Below are 27,590 nucleotides of genomic sequence, written 5' to 3'. Positions count from 1 at the left end.
AACAGTTTCAGGTTAAGAACGGACCTCTGGAACGAATTAAGTACTTAACCCGAGGTACCACTGTACATGGACAGTACACATAGGTGGGACGTGGTTTTTGTTGCTGTGGTGAGCCGGAGATTGTCAGCGGCTATTGGGCATGTTATTGGTGGCTTCAGCAAGGGCCACCTGCCCCTCCCAAAAGCTCAACAACTCTGGGCAATCCTCTCTGTCTTATACACGGGGGCGTGTTATACATGAAAAAATACGGTATATAATAATGGGTTGACTTAGGCTTGACTTCAGGCAGAGGCTTGCTGGTTTACACATTCACATTTTACACACATTCACTACACTATAGTTAAATCTGCTGGATAAGGGGTGGAGGGGAACGGGAACAGTCATAGGTTTTGCTTGTCTCTGGTATATTGCAAGAGATTTGCTCGATATGTCATGCTAGTACGTGAGATTTCCACACACAACCTCTGCAGGAGTGAGGTGTGTCAGTAGTTCTGCTTAAAATGTGCATTGCACATTGTCTCCATTTAGATTATATAGGAGTAACCCTAGTAAAAATTTTGAGGGATTTTGCTCCTGGTCTGACATTGCAGACTAGGTTAGCACTGCTGAGCTACGGTTTCGGTAGTCGATTGGACTCCTGGAACAGATTATGTTCGAGAACCACGACACCACTGTATATATATTTAACACAAACGTATTGTTCCTTGGAATGCAGTTTGAAAGCCAGCAACGGATAGTGTCCCTGTCCTCAACAACCACAGTGTCCTTCCTTCCTTCCTTCCTTCCTTCCTTCCTTCCTTCCTTCCTTCCTTCCTTCCCCTCACCCTTTGGTATCCCTACTCAGAAGAGGAAGCACCTTAGGTCATGAGGACCCCAGTGCCCTTGTACTCAGGCTCCTGTGGTCTTTCCCATAGAACATTGACGACGATGCCAACACTCATGACCGGGTGTTATGGGCCATCCACATCAGTGGCATGGATGATCTGCTCAAATTCTTGGCCAGCTCCCAGAGCGAGCAGCAGTGGAGCCTACATGTGCTTGAGATCATCTCCCTTATGTTCCGTGACCAGGTAAGTAAGGGGAGGAGGAAGAGGGTTGGGCAAGGCGGACGATAATCTTCAGGTGGCTGAACCCAGGCCTGTTGAATTGCTGGTTGAGCTGTCCATTGGATACAGTTTCTGTGTTAGAAGTTGGCAGTGCTATTTTTCTAGAAAAAGAGGTGTCGGAGCTCTCCATGAACACCTCCCTTGTTCTCTTATACAGTCGTACCTTGGAAGTCAAACAGAATCCGTTCCAGAAGTCTGTTTGACTTCCAAAACGTTCAGAAACCAAGGCGTGGCTTCAGATTGGCTGCAGGAACCTCCTGCAGCCAATGGGAAGCTCCGTCGGCCGTTCGGCTTCCAAAAGAATGTTTGAAAACCAGAACACTCACTTCCGGGTTTTGATCTTTCGGGAGCCGATTTGTTCGGGAGCCAAGGCATTCAAGATACACAGTACAACTGTAATGGCAATGGCGCTCGCCCGAGAGGTGCTGGAACTGAGTTTCCGGCTGAAGAAACGCTCCTGAAGTGGGAATGAAACCCCAGGAACTTAGTGGCATTCAAAACTTATATACAGTAGAAAGGGAAGAAGGAAAAGGGAGAGTTTGAATACCAGATGAAAGAGGAGATGGCAATAGTTTTCACCTGTACTTGTGAGAGACTTGTGGGGTGGGGTGTAATTGGGACAGTTTTTGGTGGGTTGGGAAACAGCGGTTGCTAACAAAACTAGTGAATAATAATTTTATTTATTTATTTATTTATACCCCACCCATCTGGCTGGGCTTCCCCAGCCACTCTGGGCGGCTTCCAACAAAATATTAAAATACAGTAATGCATCAAACATTAAAACTTCCCTAACCAGGGCTGCCTTCAGATGTTTCGTAGTTGTTGTTCTCTTTGACATCTGGTGGGAAGGCGTTCCACAGGGCGGGCGCCACTACCGAGAAGGCCCTTTGCCTGGTTCCCTGTAACTTGGCTTCTCGCAGTGAGGGAACCGCCAGAAGGCCCTCAGCGCTAAACCTCAGTGTCCGGGTAGAACGATGGAGGTGGAGACGCTCCTTCAGATATATTGGACCGAGTATATCTGTGATACATAGGAACAGGACTTCCAGGTTTAGAGACAATGTGCCTTCAGATAACGCATGCGAAGGGCAAAAACGGACATGTCTTGAGCATGGTCATTTTGTGAGTCTTTTCACTTGGTCACTGTTAGGTGAAGTGATGGGTGAGTTAGTTGACATTTAGATCTCGCTGTTCTCTAGCAGGCTGCCTTGCTGACCAAGCCAGCAGGGCCCAGCGGCCGGGCATGTTGGGTGTTTCAGTCCATCAACATCTAAATGGCCACAGGTTAACCTTCCCCGGTCAAACCTAACGCAGTTGTCCTTATGTTTAGCATTTTGTAAGCCTTCTCAAAGTTGGGAGGCACAGAAGACAGGCGGAAAGATTGCCTTGTCCTATAGGCTACCTGCAGTGACTGCTCTCTGCCTGGGATGGGCTTGGTATTGGGTGAGCCTAGCTTGGCTTGCAGGAAGTCACAGAAGTCCGTGTCCCCAACAGAACCCAGAGCAACTGGCAGCAACAGGGCAGGCCCGCTCAGCCAAGGAGCAGAGCGCAGACGCAGCTGAGTTGGAACACCTGAGACAGAAGGAACTGGCTGAGAGGAAGAGCCGGGTTCTCCAGCGGAGCAGCAGGTGAGGCAGGGTGGATTCGATTTAAATCAAATTGATCTCAATCACTAGTCAGTAAGACCTAGGCTTCTAACACTTCTGATCCTTGATTCAAACTATGCTTGTTCCCCTGATATATGCATCTGCTTCTCCCTTTCCCCGCAGGCACTCTCGTTTCGGTGGCTGCTACGTCATTCAGGGCCTGAAGTCTTTTGGAGACAGAGACGTTGTGATGCATAAGGGACTACAGAATGTAAGTTGATGTGGGTGCAGGTGTGTGTGTTTGTGGGTGGGTGGGGTGGGGAGAGTCGTTGCCTGGCACTGCTCAAAGTTGAAGGCCTCCCTTTGCTACTTTGGATTGCGAAGTGTGTTAATTATAGTAATTTAATTCGCAGACATTGTAAATGCTTGCATGCATTAGGTAAAGGGACCCCTGACCATTAAGTCCGGTCGTGACTGACTCTGGGGTTGCGGCGCTCATCTCGCTTTATTGGCCGAGGGAGCCGACGTACAGCTTCCGGGTCATGTGGCCAGCATGACTAAGCTGCTTCTGGCAAACCAGAGTGCGCACGGAAACACTGTTTACCTTCCCGCCGGAGCGGATCCTATTTATCTACTTGCACTGGCCTGCTTTTGAATGGCTAGGTTGGCAGGAGCTGGGAGAGAGCAACGGGAGCTCACCCCGTCACGGGGATTCGAACCGGTGACCTTCTGATTGGCAAGTGCTAGGCTCTGTGGTTTAACCCACAGCGCCACCCATGTCCCTTGCATGCATTACTTTGTGTTTAAATTGGATTGGTTGGTAACCGAGTTCTAGAGAGTTCTGTAGGGGTTCTCATATGATTGGCTATTGTTGGTCACATGGGAGGCATACAGTGAAGGAGAGACTCTTTTTAATGTGAGGCAAGATGGCTATGTTTTAGAGTCCACAGTGAACACTGCTAAAGTGTCAGGGTGCTTCTCCACTTGGGAGAAAGAGAGCAAAGATGCAGAAGAAGGCAAAAGTGGGCAATCTCTCATAGGAGCTGCAAGGCATGGCCTAACTGAGATACAGAAGGCTGAGTGCTGAGCTCTGGAAAGAGGAAAATACAGTTGTTTGGAAGTTAGAAAAAGAGACTGTAATCCCATGCTTGAACAAGCACGTGGCTGTAAATATTATGTTTTAATTCATCCTAAATTTTAGATTCTGCAAGTAAAGCTTTTGAATGTTAAAGTCTGGGCATTGGTTTAATTTCCAAAGAAGGGTGTCAGTCATGGTTTGAGCTTCTTAGCTGCGTTTTCGCTGCTCTTACTTCAACAACGAAGTGGTAGCCCAGAAAGCCCCTCACTTGCCTACCCTTACAAGCCCCCTCAACGGCAGAGGAAGCTGTAGTTGTGGATTCTGCACCTATACTCTTCCTCTGGTGCCCTTGCATACCTCAGGTGTGAAGAACCTGTGGCCCTCCAGCCGTCGCTGAACTACGTTACCCAGCAGCCCCAGCAAGCATGGCCAATGGCCGGTGATTATGGGAGTTGTAGTTCAACAACATACAGTAGTCCAGGGGTTCCCCACACATGGTGCGCACCTCCCTCTCATGCTTGCTAGAGCAAGTAGGACTTAAAGGCAGGGCAAGAGTAGGAATGGGGCAGGAGAAATAATAATAATAATATTTTTTTATTTATACCCCGCCCATCTGACTGGGTCCCCCCAGCCACTCTGGGTGGCTTCCAACAAAACACTAAAATACAATAACACCTATTAAACATTAAAAGCTTCCCTAAACAGGGCTGCCTTCAGATGTCTTCTAAAAGTTTGGTAGTTATTTTTCTCTTTGACATCTGGTGTGAGGGCATTCCACAGGGCAGGTGCCACTACCAAGAAGGCCCTCTGCCTGGTTCCCTGTAACACGGCTTCTCGCAGCGAGGGAACCGCCAGAAGGCCCTCGGCGCTGGACCTCAGTGACCGGGCAGAATGATAGGGGTGGAGATGCTCCTTGAGGTATACTGGACCGAGGCCGTTTGGGGCTTTAAAAGTCAGCACCAACACTTTGAATTGTACTCGGAAACGTGCTGGGAGCCAATGTAGGTCTTACCGGTGTTATATGGTCTCGGCGGCCGCTCCCAGTCACCAGTCTAGCTGCCACATTCTGGATTAAATGTAGTTTCTGGGTCACCGCTGCAGCCATCCCGACCTTCGTATCTTCTCCGCTCTCTCCTGTTCCTGGGCAGGTGAAGAACTACAGCCACGATCTGGCCAAGGAGGTACGGCGGGTGCCAAAGAGGCGCCAGCTTGCCCGCGATGGCGAGGGCGTCTCTCGCCGCTCAGCCCTCAACGTAAGGCTTTTCCTCAAGGAGTTCTGCGTGGAGTTTTTGGAGAACTGCTACAATCGCCTGATGTGTCTGGTCAAGGTGAGAGTGGTGTCAGTATCCTGCCAAGCGAGTTTGGGGATGGCAAATGGAGCTGGAAAAGGGAATCGGGAGGGGAGGGATGTTGGTGGTGTTGGGCAGAGCTGCAGCATCGCCTTCCCCGGGGATATCTTCTTTTTTTTTTAGTTATTTTTTTATTAATTTTAACATATAAATTATAAAATGTACCACAAAACTTATCACTTATACAGTCTTTTTGGACTTCCATCAGCACCTCTGATGATCCACCGTTTTAACCACTTCTTATGCATTTCCTAACTTTATATTGCCTTTACATCTCTTAACAAATCATCCTCCCCCTTGTCCATTTTTATAATACTTCTAATTATACTCCTCACAAAACTTCTTGCAACCCTACAAACGTCGTCTGTTCTTCACAATTACTTTTCAAATAGTCCATAAATTTACTCCAGTCTTCTGTGAATTTCTGGTCTTGCCGGTTTTGAATCCTTCCTGTTAGTTTATCTAATTCTGCATAGTCTATTAACTTCATCCTCCATTCTTCATTTATATATCATCTCCCAGAAGCATTTCACCTTTTTACATTCCCACCACATGTGATAAAATGTTCCCTCTTTTTCTTTACATTTCCAACATTTATTACTAACTTTATACATTTTCGCTAACTTAACAGGTGTAATATACCATCTATACATCATTTTCATCACATTTTCTTTTAGGGCATTGCATGCAGTAAATTTTAAACCTTCCTTCCATAATTTCACCCAATCACTCAGCTGTATATTATATATACCCAAAATCTTTGGGCCAGTGAATCATAACCGTTCCCTGGGGATATCTGTTCCTTAACATAAAAGTGCCAACTCTGCAGAATCTGGCAAGACGTCATCCTTCTTTCTGTTCTAGATCAGAACTTTGTATTTTAAGGATTTAATTTTAACTTTTGTCATTGGGCAGTAAGAGTTTAATCCAGTGACGTCGTTGCACAAACAAAACAGTTTCCACTTGTGCAACAGACTCCCCAACACCTCGAAAAAAAATCTGCATCGGAGAGTTGGAGGAACTCCCAGACTGGATTGCCGGTCAATGACTTTGCTGGATACAACCCAGTATAAATATTGTAATGAAAAACCGGTGCTGGTTGGTGACAAATGCCCTGGAAACACATGGAGAGGAATAGGTCTCATAAAGACCTCCCTCCAGTCCTTTCTTATTGTGCAAAATAAGTAGAAAGGTGCAAGTGTTCATCTTTTATATAGCAGTTACCAGCACTGTTCTCTGCATCTGAAATTTCTTGCTGTCCACTATGCAGATATAGTGGTTGTTGTTTAGTTGTTTAGTCGTGTCCGACTCTTCGTGACCCCATGGACCAGAGCATGCCAGGCACTCCTGTCTTCAGGTTAATAACGGACCTCCGGAATGAATTAAGTTCTTAACCCGAGGTACCACTATATTTTTCATGCTGTAAAGAAAAATATAGTGGTATGTTGGGTTGGAATAACGACAGGCGAGTAGCGAGCGTCATGTGGGAGGCACCTCTCGAGCAAATCTCGAGGACTCTCTTTTATTGAATATTACATGCATTGCCACAGGTGCGCTTGTTGCTGATTGGTTAACACAAATACAATACAAGGGTTGCATATAGGCATTAATCACCAATAGAAGAAAGGCTGGAAAAGGGAACACAGGGAACACGGAATTGGACAGGCATGAAAACCTCCTTAACTAATGATTGATATAGCAAAACCTAACAGGGCATAACTATTGTATTCCATAGATGTGGTCCACCATGCATTAAGAACAGGTCAGAACTGAACTTTCTGGGATGGGTGAGAAAAGAATGCTTCAGCTTAGATGTTTGTACTCATGTGCAGAAGCAAATTTTCCCTTCAGTGGTACCTCGGGTTAAGAACTTAATTCATTCCCGAGGTCGTTCTTAACCTGAAACTGTTCTTAACCTGAAGCACCACTTTAGCTAATGGGGCCTCCCGCTGCCGCCACGCCGCCGGAGCACGATTTCTGTTCTCATCCTGAAGCAAAGTTCTTAACCCGAGATAATATTTCTGGGTTAGCAGAGTCTGTAACCTGAAGTGTCTGTAACTTGAAGCATCTGTAACCCGAGGTACTACTGTAATAGGAACCCAAACAAAAAGGAGCAGTAACAGGATCGCTGTATTCTGCTCTGTATTCTGCCAATGTATTCTGCTCTGGTCAGACCTCACCTGGAGTACTGTGTCCAGTTCTGGGCACCACAGTTCAAGAAGGACACTGACAAACTGGAACGTGTCCAGAGGAGGGCAACCAAAATGGTCAAAGGCCTGGAAACGATGCCTTATGAGGAACAGCTAAGGGAGCTGGGCATGTTTAGCCTGGAGAAGAGGAGGTTAAGGGGTGATATGATAGCCATGTTCAAATATATAAAAGGATGTCATATAGAGGAGGGAGAAAGGTTGTTTTCTGCTGCTCCAGAGAAGCGGACACGGAGCAATGGATCCAAACTACAAGAAAGAAGATTCCACCTAAACATTAGGAAGAACTTCCTGACAGTGAGAGCTGTTTGACAGTGGAATTTGCTGCCAAGGAGTGTGGTGGAGTCTCCTTCTTTGGAGGTCTTTAAGCAGAGGCTTGACAACCATATGTCAGGAGTGCTCTGATGGTGTTTCCTGCTTGGCAGGGGGTTGGACTCGATGGCCCTTGTGGTCTATTCCAACTCTATGATTCTATTATCAGCTGCCTCCTCTTGACGTTCCTCTTCTCTCTTCTCCCCCGTCCTGCAGGATCACCTGATCAGGGAGAAGGCTCAGCAGCACGATGAGACGTACTACTTATGGGCCATGGCTTTTTTCATGGCCTTCAACCGGGCTTCATCTTTCCAACCTCAGCTGGTTTCTGAAACGGTTGGCGTTCGGACTTTCTACTTCATTGAGCAGAGCCTGACCAAATACTATGAGATGTTACTTATGGATAAGAAGGAGGCTACTTCTTGGTCTAGGAGGTAAGGGGGGGGGTTAGTCACCCTGTGGAATGCCCTGCTGGATTTCCCCCTCTTATTTTGGCTGTGCGACTGAGTCCTTTTGTCACTTGTCACTTGTCTCTCCAGGATGCATCTGGCTCTCAAAGCCTACCAGGAACTGCTAACGACGGTGCACGAAATGGACCATTCGCAAGAAGAAGCTTTGCGCAACAGCAGTCACATCATAAAGAGTGAGGATTTTTAGTTGTAGAAAACACAGCCTCTTAGGTCAGAGGTTTTCAGCCTTTTGGAGTCCACGGCTCCCTTGACCAACTGCATTCTTTCTGAGGCACCCCTGTGGGGCTCAGGAGCCCAGTTGTGTCACCCCTTGCCTGCAGAGCCGGCAGCCCCTCACCCCTTTTCGAAACACCTTCCCCTTGGGGAGTGCTCCCTCGGCCTCCTCTCTTCTCCCCTCTCCTTGGGAGTCCTTTGGGCTGCCGCCCCTGGTCTCCGAGCTGTCCTCCCTGCCCCAAAGGGAGGTGCCTCCTCACACTGCCTCACAGGGGCCTGGGAAGCACCCCCTGGCCAGCCCCAGAGACACCATTCATCTGTGGAGCTTATAGTCAGGGCTGCTGCAACAAACAGCTGTGCAAGCCTTTGGCAGGCAGAGATGCGAGAGGGCATCAGAGGAGGGAGGGAAGGGAAGAGGGACAGAGGCCTGTGTTGCCCGTGGCACCCCTGACCATCATTCAAGGCACTCCAGGGTGCCACAGCACACTGGTTGAAAACCACTGTCTTAGAACAATGTTCTGTCTGTGCTTAAGACCCAGTTCTTACTGAGAGGCAATGACTTGAGAGCTTTACGTGTTGGGTGGATGTTCTGTCTTAGGTAGCCTCAAGAGCACATAGGTGACAATGGAGAAGAAAGAAATGGTTGTCCGCTTGCTCTTGTTTTCAATTTATGAATTGCCATTTATACACGTCTTTTTAGAAATATTATCTCTAAGAAACAGCTAAGCCACTGAAGATCTTGTTGGAAAGACAATAGAAAACAAGCGCCTAAAACAGAGACTTTTCCATACAGCTGGATAAGCTTGTCAAAACAAAAATGTATTCCGTTTCACGGAAGTACCGATAGTAGGCACTGGTCTGGGATATTGTTCCACAGAACGGGGGCATCTGCTCTGAATCCCAGCTCCGAGTTACTGTGGAGAGGGCTTTTGATATTTTTTGGACTTGGGAGGGAAAACTCCTGCAGGACACAGTGACCCTGTTGGCTATTTGCAGATAAGTTGCGCTGCAGAAAGCATGCTGGGGAGACCACACATTACAAGGAACACAAAATAACTTTAGCTAGGTTTTAATAACAAAAACCCCTTTTACACTAAACATATCAATAAGCATGACCCAGCCACCAGGGTGCTGAGAGAGCTAGGTGTTGCTCTTTATATACTATACCCAATTGCTTTATATACAATTACCCAATTGCTGACACAGCTTAATTAACACAACTTAACAGCACCTGCTATACTGATTCACAGCTGTAAAACTAGGTCACATTATTTGCTCTGGCCCTTAAAGACATACACATCTTGTGGAACAATAATGAACCTTCAAATTTAAAGAGACAATTCAACAGACCCTACTGGGTCTATAAGGCAACCTCAAGGAACCTGGTCGTGAGCTGTACACAGGTTGCCCGGCCCCCAAGTGGATTTAGCATGAAGTGCTTAGGATCCTATTCCTTCCGCTATTTTTTAATTTCTTGTAGAGCAGGAAACGCTGGCTTGTGTGCACGGATAACACTAACAACATGACCACCTCTTTCTCCCAGACAACATTTTCTACTTGATGGAGTACCGCGAGCTGTTCCTCACCCTCTTCCGTAAGTTTGATGCCACAAAGCAGCCCAGGTCATTCCTGAAAGATCTGGTGGAGACCACTCACCTTTTCGTGAAGATGCTGGAGAGATTTTGCAAAGGCAGGAGCAGCCTAGTGGTCCAGGTATATTGGTGTCTGGGGACAAAGTCCTTTCCATGCGGGGAAGCTGGCGGGTCCCAAGTAGGCCGCACTAGGCCTCTCCATTTCAGCCAAGCCACACAGACCCATAGCTGTCAACCGTCCCTTATTTGGCGGGAAAGTCCCTTATTCCAGCGCTGTGTCCCGCTGCTGTCCCCAATTGATGATGTCCCTTAAATTTCCCAGGTTTTAAAGGAAGCAGCTCCTCTCCCTCCCTCCTTGCCGGCCAGGGAGGAGGGAGGCGCCAACTGTGTTGCTTGGCTGCGTTGCTCACCCAATAAGGAGTCCAAGAACGACTGGGAGGTGGAGCTTGCATGCCTTGTGCCGATCAAATCAGCCATGTTGTCTGGGGACTCGCCTTTGCTCAGCGCTTCCCAGCGGAGAGGTGACGGTGGTTTTCCTTGCTGCATCCCCTTTGCCGGGTTGCTGTGCTGTGGGAACCACCGCTTGAGGCTTCGTTTGGCTGCTGGCTGGGCTTTCTGCCTTTGGCTTGGAGGGGCTCAGAAGTTGAACATACCTGTGCGTGGAAAATCCCTTATTCTGCCTACTGATCCCTTATTTTCGAGGCTGCTGGTCCCTTATTTTCAAATCTGTAAGTTGACAGCTATGCACAGACCTGCCCTTCCCTATACATCATATAGGGTGTCAGGTGTGGGGATAGGTAAGGGTGGGGCTTTCCAGACATCAACGAACAGCTGATTGGCAGTACCTGCGAAACCTCTTCCGCAGCGCTTCCCAAGCTGATCGTTGGCGTCTGTGAAGCGCTGCGCACACTTTCTGGGCCTGAGAGGATTGCTTTTTAAAAAATGTACTAAAGATTTTCTTGATTTACAAAGGTATGTGCAATGTCTCTCGTATTTTTTCCCCACGTAACACTCCCCCCCCCCCCACACATCAGTTTCATTTGTTGAGACATTAGGAAGAATGGGGGTGGGGAAAGATGAGTGGGGGTGGGGTCGGGTGGCGATGTTTCTATTTTACTTAATATATGTGGGGTTTTGTGTCAGCGTTGCTTGTGCAGGTTCTCGGCTGTTCACTTGTCTTCCTTTGGTGGTGAGAGAGGTTGGGGTTGGCCTAGAGTGGCTGTTGTGGTTGGCTGTGGTGGTCTTTGTTTTCATGTGTGAGTGGGGTGTGTGTGTGTTTTGGATCAGGTTAGCCATATTGATTTGTATGCTGTTGGTGGATTTTTGTCGTTGTCTTGTTGGGCTGTGTATGTGATGAAGGGGAGCCATACTGGGGTGAAGGCGTCTTCTATTTGTCCCTGTGTCAGTTTCAGTTTATTGGTTAATTTTTCTAGTAAGGCGAGAGGATTGATTTAATCACTTTCCCTGGGTCGTGCTGGCAGAGGAAGAGTTCTAGGAATGCTATACTTCTGTCAACAGCCCCTTTTCCTCAAAAGCTGGCTCAGAAACCAGGAAGCTGTTGGTTTATTTGTTGCAGAGCAAGAAAATCAAGAGGAAGAAGAAGCCTGCTAGGTCGGCTGTGCAGCCCCGAGCGCCTGAGGAGCTGGAGAAGATGTGGACGAGGCTGGCTGAGCAAATTGATAAATGCATCAAGGTAGGATAATGGGAAATAACCAGTCTTGACACAGCAGCTTGGGGGCTCCTGTATTTTGTTTTCTAGCTGTCTGGAAACAGAGAGCGGCGCTTTTGCAGCTCTCTTGTTTGATCCAGTTCTAAAATGCACAAGGTTCTGAAGTCATAAAGGTAAAGGGACCCCTGACCATTAGGTCCAGTCGTGGCCGACTCTGGGGTTGTGGCGCTCATCTCGCTTTATTGGCCAGGGGAGCCGGCGTACAGCTTCCAGGCCATGTGGCCAGCATGACTAAGCCGCTTCTGGCGAACCAGAGCAGCACACAGAAACGCCGTTTACCTTCCCGCCGGAGTGGTACCTATTTATCTACTTGCACTTTGACGTGCTTTCGAACTGCTAGGTTGGCAGGAGTCTGAAGTCATAGGAACACACAAAAGGGAGCTGCCTTTTGCTATCAACTTAGACCATTGGCCCACCTAGCAGTCTCTCTTGTGCAGTGACCGTCTAGGGTTTCAGAAAGGGACCTTTGCAGTCCCCATCTGAAGACGCCAGGGCTTGAATCTGGGGCGTTTCTACACACAAAGCTCTACCATTGAGTTGCAACCACTCCTCAAAAGTCATGCAGAGCTTTGCATACAGATACGGGTACAGGGGGAAAAAATCAGACTCAAATATTCTGGGGTTGTTGTTTTTTAAGTCTTCCAAGTGCATGGGAAAATGTAAATAAGGCAAAAGGGGTAAAACCCCTCACCCACCTCTTGAGCAATTTTATAGTAAGGTAAAGGGACCCCTGACCATTAGGTCCAGTCGTGGCCGACTCTGGGGTTTCGGTGCTCATCTCGCTTTATTGGCTGAGGGAGCCGGCATACAGCTTCCGGGTCATGTGGCCAGCATGACTAAGCCGCTTCTGGCGAACCAGAGCAGTGCACGGAAATGCCGTTTACCTTCCCGCTGGAGCGGTACAGTGGTGCCTCGCAAGACGAAATTAATCCATTCCGCGAGTCTTTTCGTCTTGCAGTTTTTTCGTCTTGTGAAGCACGGCTATTAGCGGCTTAGCGGCTATTAACGGCTTAGCAGCTTAGCGGCTATTAATGGCTTAGCGGCTTTAAGAAAAAGGAAACAAACTCGCAAGAACTTGCAAGACGTTTCGTCTTGCGAAGCAAGCCCATAGGGAAATTCATCTTGCGGAACGACTCAAAAAACGGAAAACCCTTTCATCTAGCGAGTTTTTCGTCTTGCGAGGCATTTGTCTTGCGGGACACCACTGTACCTATTTATCTACTTGCACTTTGAGGTGCTTTCAAACTGCTAGGTTAGCAGGAACAGGGACTGAGCAATGGGAGCTCACCCCGTCACGGGGATTCGAACCGCCGACCTTCTGATCGGCAAGAACCACCCATGTCCCTAATATTTTGCAAAAGGAAGTAAATTGTCTGTGGTCCAGTTGGAAAATCCTATTTATTACATACTACATTTCTATCCAACTTTTACTGCAAGAAGCTCAAGGTGGCATGGATGGTCCCCCCCCCCCCTTTTTATTCTACCAACAACCCTATGAGGTAGGAGAGAGGGGGTGACTGGCCCAAGGTCACCTTACACCACTCTGGCTCTGATAGTACTGCCTAGTGTAGTGATCATATTTTCTAGTTGTGTGAAGTCTGGCTATTGGTCTGTGAATGTTCAGCTGCCAACAGTGGTTTGGTAACACTTGTTTTTCAGTTTCGCTTTTGCATCTTGCTAAAATCTTCTCGAGAGGCGTGAAAACTGATGATAGTAGTGCAATAGTGCACTGAATTTTCTCAGCCATCATTCATGCAGTTCCTTCTGGAAGCCAGTAGGGGGTAGGGTTGCTAACTTTCCAAATGTTGAGCTGGTTTTGTAAGTCCTCTAGCCCTATTTTGAGATGGCGCCACAGCCTCCTTTCAGAAGATATGATAAAAAGCACATGTTTGGAAATGCAGGCAGGCTTGCAATCTGGAAACGCGTTAAAATTAAAAACGTTCCTATATTTTGACGGGCAAAAGAATTCCACCCTGGTCGAACAGAACTCTGCAGTGTGGGTGGCAGAAAAACCTTAGTGTGGATCTGCATTCAATCCTTCCTCTTTGAAATTTACTTACTTTATTAATCTTGCCCTTGTTGGGAATACATCTGGCATCTTTCTTTTTCTTTTTTTAAAAAAGTTTATTTATAAAGCTAAACTTTTCTGGTGTATACATTTCATTAATTTTACAACCATTTTAACATTTCAAAGCTTGACTTCCTTCCTCCTCTTTCTGCAGTTCCTTGAATTTATTCTTTAATATATTCTGCATATCCAAATGCATTTATTTTGCTCTTTTAATATAATCTTACGAAACTGCAGGTTATTACAGTAATACTGCCATTGTTTTTATCTGTTTGCAGTTTGTCTGTAAATATTGAATGAACCATTTCCATTCTTTTACAAAAAGTTTGTTATCTTGATTTCTTATCCTTCTGGTTAGCTTCACCATTTTTGCATATTCCATAAGTTTTTGTATCCATTCTTCTTTTGTCAAGACTTCTTCTTTCCATTTTGGGGCAAATAACGTTCTTGCCGCTGTAGTTATGTACATAAATAAATTTCTGTACAATTTAGGTCAGGGGTAGGCAAACTAAGGCCTGGGGGCCAGATGCGGCCCAATCGCCTTCTCAATCCGGCCCGCAGATGGTCCAGGAATCAGCGTGTTTTTACATGAGTAGAAAGTGTCCTTTTATTTAAAATGCATCTCTGGGTTATTTGTGGAGCATAGGAATTTTTTTAAAAAAATAGTCCGGCCCACCACATGTTCTGAGGGACGGTAGACCGGCCCCCTGCTGAAAAAGTTTGCTGGCTCCTGATTTAGGTAGTTCTGTCCCTATAATTCCCCCCAAAAAAGCTTCTGGTTTTTTTTTACAAAGGTTGTTTTTCTGCATCTCTTTCTTGCCGTCAGGGTCCTGAGCCTCTCCCGGAGGACGTTGTCCCTTTTGATGCTGCATCGGAAATTCCACTGGAGGAGCAGCGAGCTGAGGCCATGGTACGGATCCAGGACAGTCTACTGGCTGGCCAGGCACCTGAAGCTCTGTCCCTCCTGCGTTCAGCAAGGTAAGGAAGTGGCTTCAAGGAATGTATCTGTGTCCTTAATAGTCTGTGAAGGACTATTGATGAATCAGTGGAGCTACAATCATAGGTTTGAAAGGGGCCCAGGGGCCATCTAGTCCAACCCCTTCCAAATACAGGAATCTCGGCTAAAGCATCCATGACAGATGGCCATGGAAAGAGAGTCCATCACCTCTCATGGGAGTCTGTTCCACTGCCGAACAGCTCTTGGAATAATTCAAAACATCAAAACTAACAAACTGAAGTCTCTGAAAGTCCTTAAATGGATATCGGTGCCAGACTTTACCCGGCCCAGAGCAAGCTGTGAAGCTTTGTATAATCAGCCAATTAGTTCAACACTCGTAAGTAGAAAGATATAGATAGATATAATGAAAAATACTCCGGAACAGTGCTCATGTGATTATGCAGTGAACAGTGACTACATAATTGCATGAGCACTGTTCCAGAGTATTTTTCATTATATCTACAGCGGTACCTTGGGTTAAGTACTTAATTCGTTCCGGAGGTCCGTTCTTAACCTGAAACTGTTCTTAACCTGAAGCACCACTTTAGCTAATGGGGCCTCCCGCTGCTGCCGCACGATTTCTGTTCTCATCCTGAAGCAAAGTTCTTAACCCGAGATAGTATTTCTGGGTTAGTGGAGTCTGTAACCTGAAGCGTATGTAACCTGAAGCATATGTAACCCGAGCTACCACTGTATTTGGAAAAAAGATTGGTTAATGAAGAAATTACATATCTTTCTACTCATGAGTGTTGAACTAATTGGCTGATGAAGAATTCAGCGAAACAGTAGTTGTTATCCGGAAACACTGTTCAGCAGAGTTCAGAATTGGACATCAGAATTGGCCATTTGCTGATTATACAAAGCTTCACAGCTTGCTCTCCGCCGCTTAAAGTCTGGCACCTTGATTCATTTAAGGACTTTCAGGGACTTCAGTTTGTTTGTTTTGAATTGTCCCATAAAGATTTTCACATTGTTATTGTTTATGGCCATCGTGTTGCTTTTGATATTGCTGACTCGTATTTTGCAACACAGGGGTTTGTTTATGAACAGCTCTTATTGCCAGAAAGTTTTTCCCGTATGTTTAGTTGGAATTTCCTTTCTTGTAACTTGAAGCCATTGGTTCGAGTCCTACCCTCCAGAGCAGGAGAAAACAAGCTTGCTCCCTCTTCCACGTGACAGTCCTTAAGGTAGTTGAATATGGTTATCTTGACACGCAGAGTTGGCCATCTCTGTGTTGTAAGAAACCTGAAAAGTAAAGGAAGTGTTGGAAGCATCTAGGTTTCCAGCTTCATTGTGTGGTCTTTTAGCAACCCTGTTTAACAAATGAACATGTGCACCAGTAGGGTCTTCCTCCAGAAATGCAGGGCAAATGTAAACTTGGCAGTGTGCGTGGCCCTTTACTGAAATAACACGAAGGCAGGTCTCTCTCCCAAGCAGCTTGCAATCTAAACATTGACACGAAGGACTAAGAGGAGGAGGAGGAGATGATGATTATGGGTTGGTGGTGTGTGTGACATGGGCAATATGGGCCCGTTTTGTTCTTTAGACATTTATCTAAAATATCCTTAGGAATGTTATTTGGAAGGAAACATTTATGAACATATTCATGAAGGCCAGTTGGATGCATCTCTCTGCACAGACATAGACGCAAGGCACACAAGTAGTGATGTTTGCTGGATTATCACCCTTGTTCACCATTCTGTAGTTGCTGAAGAGGTGTGTGGGCATGTGGACTTGGTTTTGACCCAGTTCCTGATGTTGGAGTGCAGGAAGTATCAACCCTACTCTATCCTAGCTGTTGCACACAGCTAATAACTCCTGCTTTCCTTCTGTTCTGTAAGGGAAGTGTGGCCAGAAGGAGATGTTTTTGGATCGTCCTCCCTTGGCCCAGATGAAGAGACAGAGCTGCTGAGACAAATCTTCTTTGCCACCCTGCCTCGTGAGTGTCCGTTCTCCATGAGTCAAGTAGAAAGGAACAGCAACAGGGCGGGAGGGAGGACTGCTAAGGATCTTCCCAAGGGCCTAAGCCTTCCCTTACGGTGGATCCTCAAATGTCCTTACATTTGACACACCCCTTCATATTTTTTTTAATAAAGTCTTTTATTGATACAACAAGAAAAAAGAAAAAACCACAAATGCCAAATTACACACAAGAATAACCATAGACACATAATTTTCTTAACAAACAATAAAACATCTATTGGTCTTAACACTAAAGACCCAACCTCCCGTCTATTCCATATTTCAAATTCATATTACTTACTGCCAATACACACTTTTATCATAATTAAACTTATTCTTAATAAATCTAATTTCTTATATCTACCTTGCAACTATTACTGAAGTTCTTTGAGTGCTGCAACAGAATTTAAACTACTATATTTATTTTTCAGATATTCTTTGAAAATCTCCCATTTTGAAACAAATTCCTGTTTTGATTTATTATTTATTTTTTCTGATAAACCATCTAATTCGGCATATTCTGTCAGCTTTTGGATCCAATCTTGTATAGAGGGGATTTCATTACTCTTCCATTTTGCTGCGATCAAAACTCTTGCTGTCGCCGTCGCATATAAAAAGATACCCTTCCTCTTTTGTGGAATATCCAAATCTGTTATTCCCAGGAGGTAGGCCTCTGGTTTTTTATTGAGTGAGATCTTTAGCATTTTTTGCAGTTCTGCATGGATACTCTCCCAGAATACCTGTATTTTCCTACATATCCACCACATATGGTAGAATGTTCCTGAGTCCCCGCATCTCCAACAATTACTTGACACATTTTTATACATTTTTGAAAGTTTCCATGGTGTTAGATACCATCGATGTTGCATTTTTTGAAAGTTCTCTCTAATCGTGTAACAATTTGTGAATTTCCAATTGATCTTCCATAAATTTTCCCATTGGGCCATGGTTATTGAATGGCCAAAATCCTGGGACCACCTCACCATTGCCACTCTTACCTCCTTGATACACCCCTTCAAATGCACGCAGGACAAACAGCACCCGAGACCGATGAACCTGAGGAGGCAGCTGAAGAAGAGGAAGTCGCTGAGGAAGAGTTGGCGTCTGTAAACGTGTCAGAAAGGGAATTCAATTTCCTGGATTACATGAAGCGGTAAACAGGGTGTTGTTTTTTTGTAAGAGCTCCCCCCCCCCCATCCTTCTGTGTGCCCAGGGTGTTTCAAATGTCTTGAGGCTGTTTCCTCTGGCATTTTTTTCCATGTCATTTTTTAACACCCTTCCCCCGCCCCCAATCCATCATAAGGGCTAGAAACTTGACTTAACGAAAAGAAAGAGAGACTGAACTTTAGGAAGCCGAATTCTGTGCCCATTACCACGTTTTGCGCTTCTGTGGAGGTGCAGTATGCAAGCAGCCCTGACTATAAATATCTCGCCCTGGTCTTTACGCTATGGTTACCAGATGTTTTTCAATGCATCTGGGGACCCCCCCCCCTTTTTTTTTTTTTTTTTTTTGAAGCTGAGTAGCAACAGGGAGTCAGTAGTGAGGGGTGGTGAGGCAAAAGACCCTGGGCCCAAGCACACATGCATATTGTATAAAGGTGCAAAGCCCTTCTTTCGCACCCTGTGAAACATAAATGCACAGAGGGTTTTTTTTAAAAAAACTGGGCAATGGCTGCCTGCCCGCAGCTCCCAAGCCTCCCCCAATCTGTCAAAACAAAGGGGGAAGGGGGCAGGAGATCTGTACTGCCAGACATCCCTGGTTCCTCTTTGGCAGCGGCAGTCAGCAGCCTGGAGTCAGCCAGAGCCAACTGTGCTACCAGGCTGGCTCCGGGCTGCTGAGGCTGCCGCGGCCATGTTTCCCGGGGACAGATTTGCAAATCCAGGGACATTCCGGGGACAGAATTTGTCCTGCGACAGATTTGCAAATCCGGGGACTGTCCCCAGGAACTGGGGACGTCTGGTAACCCTACTTTACGCTGAACGTGTTTGATATCTACACCCTGGCGTGCAGGTTTGCCAGTGCCAGTGTGGTGAAGGCCTATGTCCTGCTCTTCAAGAACTACCAGCAGAACAGCGCCCACACTAACCACTGCGTGGTGAAAATGTTGCACCGCATCGCCTGTGACCTCAAGATGGAGGCATTACTCTTCCAGCTTTCTGTCTTCTGCCTCTTCAACCGGCTGCTCAGTGACCCTGCTGCTGCAGCTTACAAGGTGAGGTTCACGGTAGCTGGGTTGCCCTGGGCGTCATCAGAAACATGAAGGCTGCGATCCTAAATTCACCTACTAAGGAGCAAGCCCCACTGAACACAGGGGGACTTTGTTCCCAGGTAAACGTGTGTGGATTGATCTGTGAACAGAGAAATTGCAAATTCAAACTGTGCCTCTACCATCCAGATGACTGTAGCAGTCTCCATCCTCTCTACCCACAAGAGAATGCCTTGTTGCAAGGCTGTTGTAAGAAATAATGAGAACATTGTTTTGAATGTTTTAAGGCACTACGTGAATTCGATGCCTCCCTTTTGTTTTTTAGCAGTACCTAGCCCTTTTATCTGCATGTCAAAAAGGGAGGGGCCTTTTTACATGATCTTTTGAGAATCATCAGGAATGCCCTTTTGGATTAATGTTTGTTTCCTTGGTAGTTTGCCGAGGAAGGAATCTGGCATGAGTCAGTTGCAAAAAAAAAAGTTGCTTAAGTTTTATAAAGCAAGCTAAGAAGTAGAAAAAAGAAAAGACAATTCCCAAATCTGCAGATTGTTCTTTTCTGCCTGCTTGAATCTGACATGTATCCTACCTCCTCCTATGTATGCACTATTATTAAGGAAACCTAAAATACCTCTGGGACCGCCTCTCCTGGTATGTCCCACGGAGGACCTTACGGTCTTCAAATAAAAACATCTTGGAGATCCCAGGCCACAGGGAGGTTAGGCTGGCCTCAACCAGAGCCAGGGCTTTTTCAGCCGTGGCCCCGATCTGGTGGAACGCCCTATCACAAGAGACTAGGGCCCTGCAGGACTTGACATCTTTCCACAGGGCCTGCAAGACAGAGCCGTTCCACCAGGCCTTTGGCCAAGGCACAGTCTGACCCCCTCCTTCTGTAATCCTCATAGAACTCTAGCCTAATGGTTGCCATTAATCTGATTTGAATTGATTTTATAATGAAATGATTTTAGAATGTTGTATCATTTTAACCGCTCTGAGCCCGGCTTCAGCTGGGGAGAGCGGGATATAAATAATTTTTATTTATTTTTATTATTATTATTATTATTATTATTATTATTATTATTATTATTATATCATGAAATATTCCCATAGTGCTGAGCAGCAGTGACTGCTGAGCCCTGAGATTTAAAATAAATAAATACTTCTCTCCAACCCTAGGAGCTGGTGACCTTTGCCAAATACATTGTGGGCAAGTTTTTTGCACTTGCAGCCAGCAACAAGAAGGCCTATGTGGAGCTGCTGTTCTGGAAAAACACGGCCGTGATTCGGGAGATGACTGAAGGCTATGCTTTGGCAGAGGAAGATGAAACGTGAGCTCCTGGAATATTTTTTCCAGTAACTTTTAAGTTTCTGAAGGGGCATTTCCAGAAAGGAGTGGCCGCGCTCTCAATATATTTCTTTTTTGTTTTGTGGGGATGGTGATTATTTAACAAATATCTATGTGTATAAAGCAGACAATGGAACAGGAAAAAAAACCTCATAGGTCAAAATTACAGTATGATGCAATATAAAACTATAAAAATCCTTCCCAAATTAGTAGCGGCAGCACATTTTGAAGACATTTAGCAAGTGAGGGGCCTTTTTGCCTTTAAATTGAGGGGCAGAGGGAGGTAGCACAGTATTCAAGGACTTCCACGCAGGGTTGCCACATCATGGAGAGTTTCCAGCATCTTCTGCACACTTTTCCTCACGTGCTTTTGGTGAGCAGACCTCCAGGTGCGTGTGGGTATTCACATGTGAAACTGAACAATCCAAGTTCACTTTTTAAATTATTCCACATCAAATATCAAGTCAGAAGAATTAAAGTTAAATCTCTTTTTATTGGGGGACGGGGAGCATAAAAGCACACGTCAACCTTCCCATTTAATTATTTATTTTCTCCCGTTCTCCAAACAGCTCTAACTCCCTCAAGGCTGTTCAGTGGACTGAGGAAGACGAGGAGGAGCTGAGGGAGCTTTTCTACAAGTACAAGGAAGTGGAAGGTACCAAATGACATGGATGTGGGGGGGGGGGGACAGCATTGCAATCTAAGTACAGTGGTACCTCTGGTTGCGAACAGGAACCCCGTTCGCAACCTGAAAGAAACGCAACCCGCGTCTGCGCATGCGCGGGTCGCAATTCGCCGCCTCTGCGCATGCGTGTGATGTCATTTTTGCACATCTCCGCGAGCGGCGAAACCCGGAAGTAACCCTTTCCAGTACTTCCGGGTTGCCGCGGGACGCAACCTGAAAAGATGTAACCTGAACCGAATGTACCAAGAGGTATGACTGTAGAGCAAGATTGAGACTCTCAATATAGGATACCTGTATTTTATCCGCTTGGATAATAGTAATAATAATAATAATAATAATTTATTATTTATACCCCGCCCATCTGGCTGGGCTTCCCCAACCACTCTGGGCGGCTTCCAAAAAAATACTAAAATACTGTAATACATCAAACATTAAAAGCTTCCCTAAACAGGGCTGCCTTCAGATGTCTTCTAAAAGTCTGGTAGTTGTTGTTCTCTTTGACATCTGGTGGGAGGGCGTTCCACAGGGCAGGCGCCACTACCGAGAAGGTCCTCTGCCTGGTTCCCTGTAACTTGGCTTCTCACAGTGAGGGAACTGCCAGAAGGCCCTCAGCACTGGACCTCAGTGTCTGGGCAGAACAATGGGGATGGAGACGCTCCTTCAGGTATACTGGACTGAGGCCGTTTAGGGCTTTAAAGGTCAGCACCAACACTTTGAATTGTGCTCGGAAACGTACTGCAAGCCAATGTAGGTCTTTCAAGACCGGTGTTATGTGGTCTCGGCGGCCGCTCCCAGTCACCAGTCTAGCTGCCGCGTTCTGGATTAGTTGTAGTTTCCGGGTCACCTTCAAAGGTGGCCCCACGTAGATAGGGTTGAATGCTAAATTCTACCACAAAAAGGACTTCTGGACCCAAATTTGGGGGTGGGGAAGGCACTTTGAGCTGGCCCCATGTTGCAGTTTGGGATGAGTGGCAGGTCCTAAATCTGAAAAGGCTAATGAAGAATAGCGGCCCATGGCAAGTAAGAATTGCCCTCGAGCCAGACAGGCAGGGAAGCTACAGGTATGAGCAGGTAGGTGAGGAAAATATGTAGGCCGCTTCTTGATTGGGGAAAGCCTTTTGCTTCTTTATTTTTCTTGCATGAGGGTGGAGAGCCTGGTCTTCCTCCTCACACAGCCACTAAGCCTCTCCCCTTTTCCCTTCTCCAACACCAGGTGAAGATATCCTTAACAACATCCTTGCACACCTCACCACTCGCAACTGGACCCGCAAGCAGGTGGCCAAGCGATTGGTGCGCTTGGGGCTTGCAAAGAGCCTGCGGGATTTTCCTCGGGAGAGGTAGGTCTTTGTTCAGAGGGCTGTGTCCTTCCTCTCTGATTGGCTGCCTCCGGGCTATGGCACTCGATAACAGTTGTAGGGAAAGAGTGTGGCTTGCCTCTTCAATAATAATAATAATAATAATTTTTATTTATACCCCGCCCTCCCCAGCCAGGGTGGCTAACACCAGTAAAATTACAGTAAAAGCATAATAGGAAGAAAAAAACCAATTTAAAATACAGGTTAAAATGCAGTTTAAATTGCATCCTCATTTTAAAAGTAGCCCACAGATCAAAACCATAAGGGGAGGGAAACATAAGGGTCAGACTGAGTCCAAACCAAAGGCCAGGCGGAACAGCTCTGTCTTGCAGGCCCTGCGGAAAGATGTCAGGTCCCGCAGGGCCCTAGTCTCTTGTGACAGAGCGTTCCACCAAGTCGGGCCCAGTACTGAAAAGGCCGTGGCCCTAGTTGAGACCAATCTAACCACCTTGCAACTTGGGACCTCCAAAGTGTTGTCATTTGTGGACCTTAAGGTCCTCCACGGGGCATACCAGGAGAGGCAGTCCTGTAGGTACGTGGGTCCTAGGCCGCATAGGCCTTTAAAGGTCCAAACCAGCACCTTAAACTTGACTCTCTCTCTCACACACACACACTTTCCAGAATTCCTAGTGGATTCTGGTTGTAGGTGCAGAATTTCAAGCCCTTGTACACAAAAATCATGATTTTTTTAAAAGAGCAAATATTGATTTTCCTTTGAGTTGTTAGGCGGCATGCAGAGGCTGCCTGTGGAAGCCTCTAGAAAAGCTGCTGCGCCCTTTTAAGTGCCAGGTTTTATTTTGCAAGATAATCATAGGCTTGAACATTTAGATAATCTCTTTTAGGGCACGCAATCTGAATGTCCTTCACTCACGTTTTAAGCGAAACAAATCAGAGGCATCCCATGGAGTTGTTCCCATCCTAAATATTTGTACCTGCATATCAGAATTGTTCTCCCCAATAATGCAAATTTTATGGTGAAAATGTACTGTATTTTGTGACGTGTGTAAAGCATCAAAGAAACACATTTGTTTATGTGCTGAATCTGCATGTTTTTGCTTTGGTTCAGTTAGTCATAAAGGTAAAGGTAAAAAGCTCGTAAGGTCTTTTTTTATTATTCAATAATATTCAATAGACATAAAGCAAATTGACATAAAAAAAACCACGTGGTTCTGAAAATTCACCGGATTATAAAACAACATTCGTTTTCCAAGAATATAATCTCTAATGAAAACATCTGCATATCCAGAGAATTTACAGAGTTAAAAGTAATTGATAGCTAATTTTGAATAAAGCAAACGAATGTAAAAATTACTAAAACAATTTTGATACGCGTAATTTTAATATCACTTCCAATACTACTTTTTCAGTACTGTCGTACCTTGGAAGTCGAATGAAATCCATTCCAGAAATCTGTTTGAAGCGCAGCTTCTGACGTTCGGCTTCCAAAAATAGTTCACAAACTGGAACACTCACTTCTAGATTTGCGACTTTCAGGAGCCAAAACTTTCGGGAACGTTTTATATTGTATATTGAACTTCATGACCTGCAGCTCTGTCTACATTTATATATACAGTGGTACCTCGGCTTAAGAACTTGATTCATTCCGGAGGTCCGTTCTTAACCTGAAACTGTTCTTAACCTGAGGCACCACTTTAGCTGATGGGGCCTCCCGCTGCTGCCGCAGCACAATTTCTGTTCTCATCCTGAAGCAAAGTTCTTAACCCGAGGTACTATTTCTGGGTTAGCAGAGTCTGTCACCTGAAGCATCTGTAACCTGAAGCGTCTGTAACCAGAGGTACCACTGTACCATATTTTTCCGTCTATAAGACACCCCCATGTATAAGACACCCCCTATTTTGGGGGACTCAGATTTAAGAAAATCCACCCTCGGCACTATCTGTGTATAAAACGCCCCCTAATTTTGGACATTATTTTTTTGTGGGGGGAAACCTAGTCTTATACACGGAAAAATACTGTATATAAATAAAATCTTGTGCAATGCAATTTTACAGAATATGCATAGCCCTGCCCTTCTCCCTCGTGTAATTCAGTCCATGCTGGCTTCTTACTGGAGAACCTTGTCCTTTTTCTTTCTTATTCGCCTTGCTGCACCTTATAGTTTCACCCCCATTTCCTTGCTGGGAAATGTTGATGCGTGGCAGGGAGCGCCATAGTTGCTATTGTACGCTTTCTTCAACAGGAAGGGGACACGCATTGCATTGTGGACGGAGGATCAGGAGCTGGAACTTCAACGCCTCTTTGAGGAGTTCCGGGACACAGATGGTGAGGGTCTGCGTGGTTGGAGGGTCCTGAGTTTGCAACCACAAAAGGGATGCCTGCTCTTGTAGAGGGGGCGGAGCTTAATACCTTCTAAGCCAAGGGTGGGGGACCCCGTGGCCCTCCCATATTTTGTCGGACTGCAACTCCCGTCAGCCCCAGCCAGCAAAGCCACTGATGATGGGAATTCCTTCCTCCTTAAAGCCACACGCACAGACTTCTTAGGTGCCGAGTTTGCTCCAGTGCCGGGGGTATTTTTCCAGCAAACCTCCAATAACCAGGGTTATCAACCCCCTTCACCCACCTCTGCTTTCCCCCATCCCTCCCCAGCTCCAGGATAATATTATGTGCAACGCTTAAACCAGAGCTTTCCAAACGGTGTGTCATGACACATTAGTGTATCAGCCTGCAGCGTGTCACATGATAGTGTCTGTTGCCATATTTTTTGCTCTATAAGACTCACTTTTTCCCTCCTAAAAAGTAAGGGGAAATGTGTGTGCGTCTTATGGAGCGAATGCAGGCTGCGCAGCTATCACAGAAGCCAGAACAGCAAGAGGGATTGTTGCTTTCACTGCGCAGCGATCCCTCTTGCTGTTCTGGCTTCTGAGATTCAGAATTTTTTTTTCTTTTTTTGCTCCTCCAAAAACTAGGTGCGTCTTGTGGTCTGGTGTGTCTTATAGAGCGAAAAATATGGTAGCTAGGGGTTAGTTTAACCTCTGGTTTGCTAGTAAAATGGAATTACTGTGTCGCAAAATGATGCATATGTAAAAAGTGTGTCATCAATGTGACAAGTTTGGGAAGCTCTGACTTAAGCAGTAATATATGTACGTTTAAGGGACGCGGTTGGCGCTGTGGTCTAAACCTCTGAGCCTCTTGGGCTTGCCGATCAGAAGGTTAGCGGTTCGAATCCCTGCAACGGAGTGAGCTCCCGTTGCTCAGTCCCAGCTCCTGCCAACCTAGCAGTTCGAAAGCACACCAAAAAGTGCAAGTAGATAAATAGGTACCACTCCGACGGGAAGGTAAACGGCGTTTCCGTGCGCTGCTCTGGTTTCGGTGTTCTGTTGTGCCAGAAGCAGCTTAGTCATACTGGCCACATGACCCGGAAAAACTGTCTGCGGACAAACACCAGCTCCCTCGGACTGTAAAGCGAGATGAGCGCCGCAACCCCAGAGTTATCTGCGACTAGACTTAACTGTCAGGGGTCCTTGTCCTTTACCTTTTTATATACAGTGGTACCTCGGGTTAAGTACTTAATTCGTTCCGGAGGTCTGTACTGAACCTGAAACTGTTCTTAACCTGAAGCACCACTTTAGCTATTGGGGCCTCCTGCTGCTGCTGCGCCGCCGGAGCACGATTTCTGTTCTCATCCTGAAGCAAAGTGCTTAACCTGAAGCACTATTTCTGGGTTAGCGGAGTCTGTAACCTGAAGCGTATGTAACCTGAAGCGTATGTAACCTGAGGTACCACTGTATACATTTGGCCTTTCACGTATGGGGATTTTAACAGAGGTGACGCCAGAATGGTCTCTGAGAAGAACGATGCGCTCGGCATCCTCATAGCTGTGTTCCGTGGGGGCACAGAGAAGTGAGGGAAAAACATTCCTTCTTGGGAGCGAGTGCAGAGTGAGTCCTTCCTTGGTTTCTCCCTCTCTGCAGATATCCTGGCCAATGTGATGAGGCATATCACTGCTAAGCGTTCCAAGGCCCGCGTTATCGAAAAGCTGCTCAGTATGGGGCTGGTGTCTGACCGAAAGGAGCTCTACAAGAAACGTAGGCGCAAGCCTGGCTCGCTTGCTGCGGTATGGCACCCACTTTCTGTTTTGTTTGTTCTTTTCTCCTGCATGCGGGCGAGTGATAAAATACTTGTGTGAATGTGCGTGGGTACCTCGGCATCATTGGACAGGTTATTATTATTATTATTTTATTGAATTTATTGAATTTAAAGCCCTAAATGGCCTCGGCCCAATATACCTGAAGGAGCGTCTCCACCCCCATCGTTCTGCCCAGACGCTGAGGTCCAGCGCCGAGGGCCTTCTGGCGGTTCCCTCATTGCGAGAAGCAAAGCTACAGGGAACCAGGCAGAGGGCCTTCTCGGTAGTGGCACCCGCCCTGTGGAACGCCCTCCCACCAGATGTCAAAGAGAAAAACAACTACCTGACATTCAGAAGACATCTTAAGGCAGCCCTCTTCAGGGAAGTTTTTAATGTGTGACATCTTAGTGTATTTTTGGTCTTTGTGGAAACTGCCCAGAGTGGCTGGGGAAACCCAGCCAGATGGGCGGGGTACAAATAATAAATTATTATTGTTGTTATTATTATTTATATACTGCCCTATACAGTGGAACCTCTACTCACGTACGGAATCCGTTCCGGAGGTCCGTTCATGAGTCGATCAGGGTCACTGGTAGAAGCACCATTCTGTGCGTGAGCATTCGGTGGTGGTGCCGTTCTGCGCATGCGCGAATCGTGGCAAACCTGGTATTTACTTCCAGGTTTGCCGCAGCCGCGAATAGAATTGTTTGCGAGTAGGGACAGTGGTAAGTCGAGGTGCTACTGTACTGGGGGTCTCAGGGCAGTTCACAGAATAAAATTGAGATGTAAAACTGCAAAATACATAATAAAAATAAAAACAACAACCCAGTAGCCCCCCCCCCCAAAAAAAAATTCTAAAAGGGCATAGGATGTAAATCAACCAAAGGCCTGGTTAAAAAGGAACGTTTTTGCCTGGCACCTAAAGGTGTATAATGAAGGCGCCAGGGGAACTTCCCTGGGGAGAGCATTCCACAGACGGGGAGCCACTGCAGAGAAGGCCCCGTTCTCATGTTGCCACCCTCTGGACCTCTTAAGGAGGAGGCACACGAAGGAGGCCCTTAGAAGATGATCTCAGGGTCTGGGTAGGTTCACATGGAAAGAGGCAGTCCTTGAGGTATTGCGGTCCTGAGCCATTTAACCAGCCGTCTTGGGCTGGTTGGCTCCCTTTTCTCCTCCAGCGACTTCAAGACAGGCCTTGCTGGGATTGTTAACTTTGGGTTTACCTGTGGGGAATGGTTTGATTTTATT

The 27,590-nt window shown here is 46.3% G+C and overlaps 1 protein-coding gene across 2 annotated transcripts in view; it reads left to right on the top strand.

Moving 5' to 3' along the window:
- The window catches only part of TIMELESS (timeless circadian regulator), a 61,630-nt gene that overhangs the window by 20,389 nt on the left and 13,651 nt on the right, over positions 1-27,590 (top strand). For both annotated transcript variants that reach the window (XM_077923907.1, XM_077923908.1), the window contains exons 7-23: positions 915-1,070; positions 2,598-2,731; positions 2,873-2,960; positions 4,916-5,095; positions 7,852-8,069; positions 8,175-8,278; positions 9,862-10,031; positions 11,487-11,603; positions 14,534-14,685; positions 16,546-16,643; positions 17,696-17,819; positions 18,678-18,879; positions 20,047-20,198; positions 20,785-20,870; positions 22,114-22,237; positions 24,456-24,538; positions 26,188-26,330. In XM_077923907.1, the coding sequence (XP_077780033.1) occupies positions 915-1,070; positions 2,598-2,731; positions 2,873-2,960; positions 4,916-5,095; positions 7,852-8,069; positions 8,175-8,278; positions 9,862-10,031; positions 11,487-11,603; positions 14,534-14,685; positions 16,546-16,643; positions 17,696-17,819; positions 18,678-18,879; positions 20,047-20,198; positions 20,785-20,870; positions 22,114-22,237; positions 24,456-24,538; positions 26,188-26,330 (2,331 nt within the window). The remainder of the gene's footprint in view (positions 1-914; positions 1,071-2,597; positions 2,732-2,872; positions 2,961-4,915; positions 5,096-7,851; positions 8,070-8,174; positions 8,279-9,861; positions 10,032-11,486; positions 11,604-14,533; positions 14,686-16,545; positions 16,644-17,695; positions 17,820-18,677; positions 18,880-20,046; positions 20,199-20,784; positions 20,871-22,113; positions 22,238-24,455; positions 24,539-26,187; positions 26,331-27,590) is intronic.

This window comes from Podarcis muralis, chromosome 2 (assembly GCF_964188315.1).
Source record: "Podarcis muralis chromosome 2, rPodMur119.hap1.1, whole genome shotgun sequence".
Classification (NCBI taxonomy): Eukaryota; Metazoa; Chordata; class Lepidosauria; order Squamata; family Lacertidae; genus Podarcis; species Podarcis muralis.
This window is presented reverse-complemented; position numbering and strand designations above follow the sequence as displayed.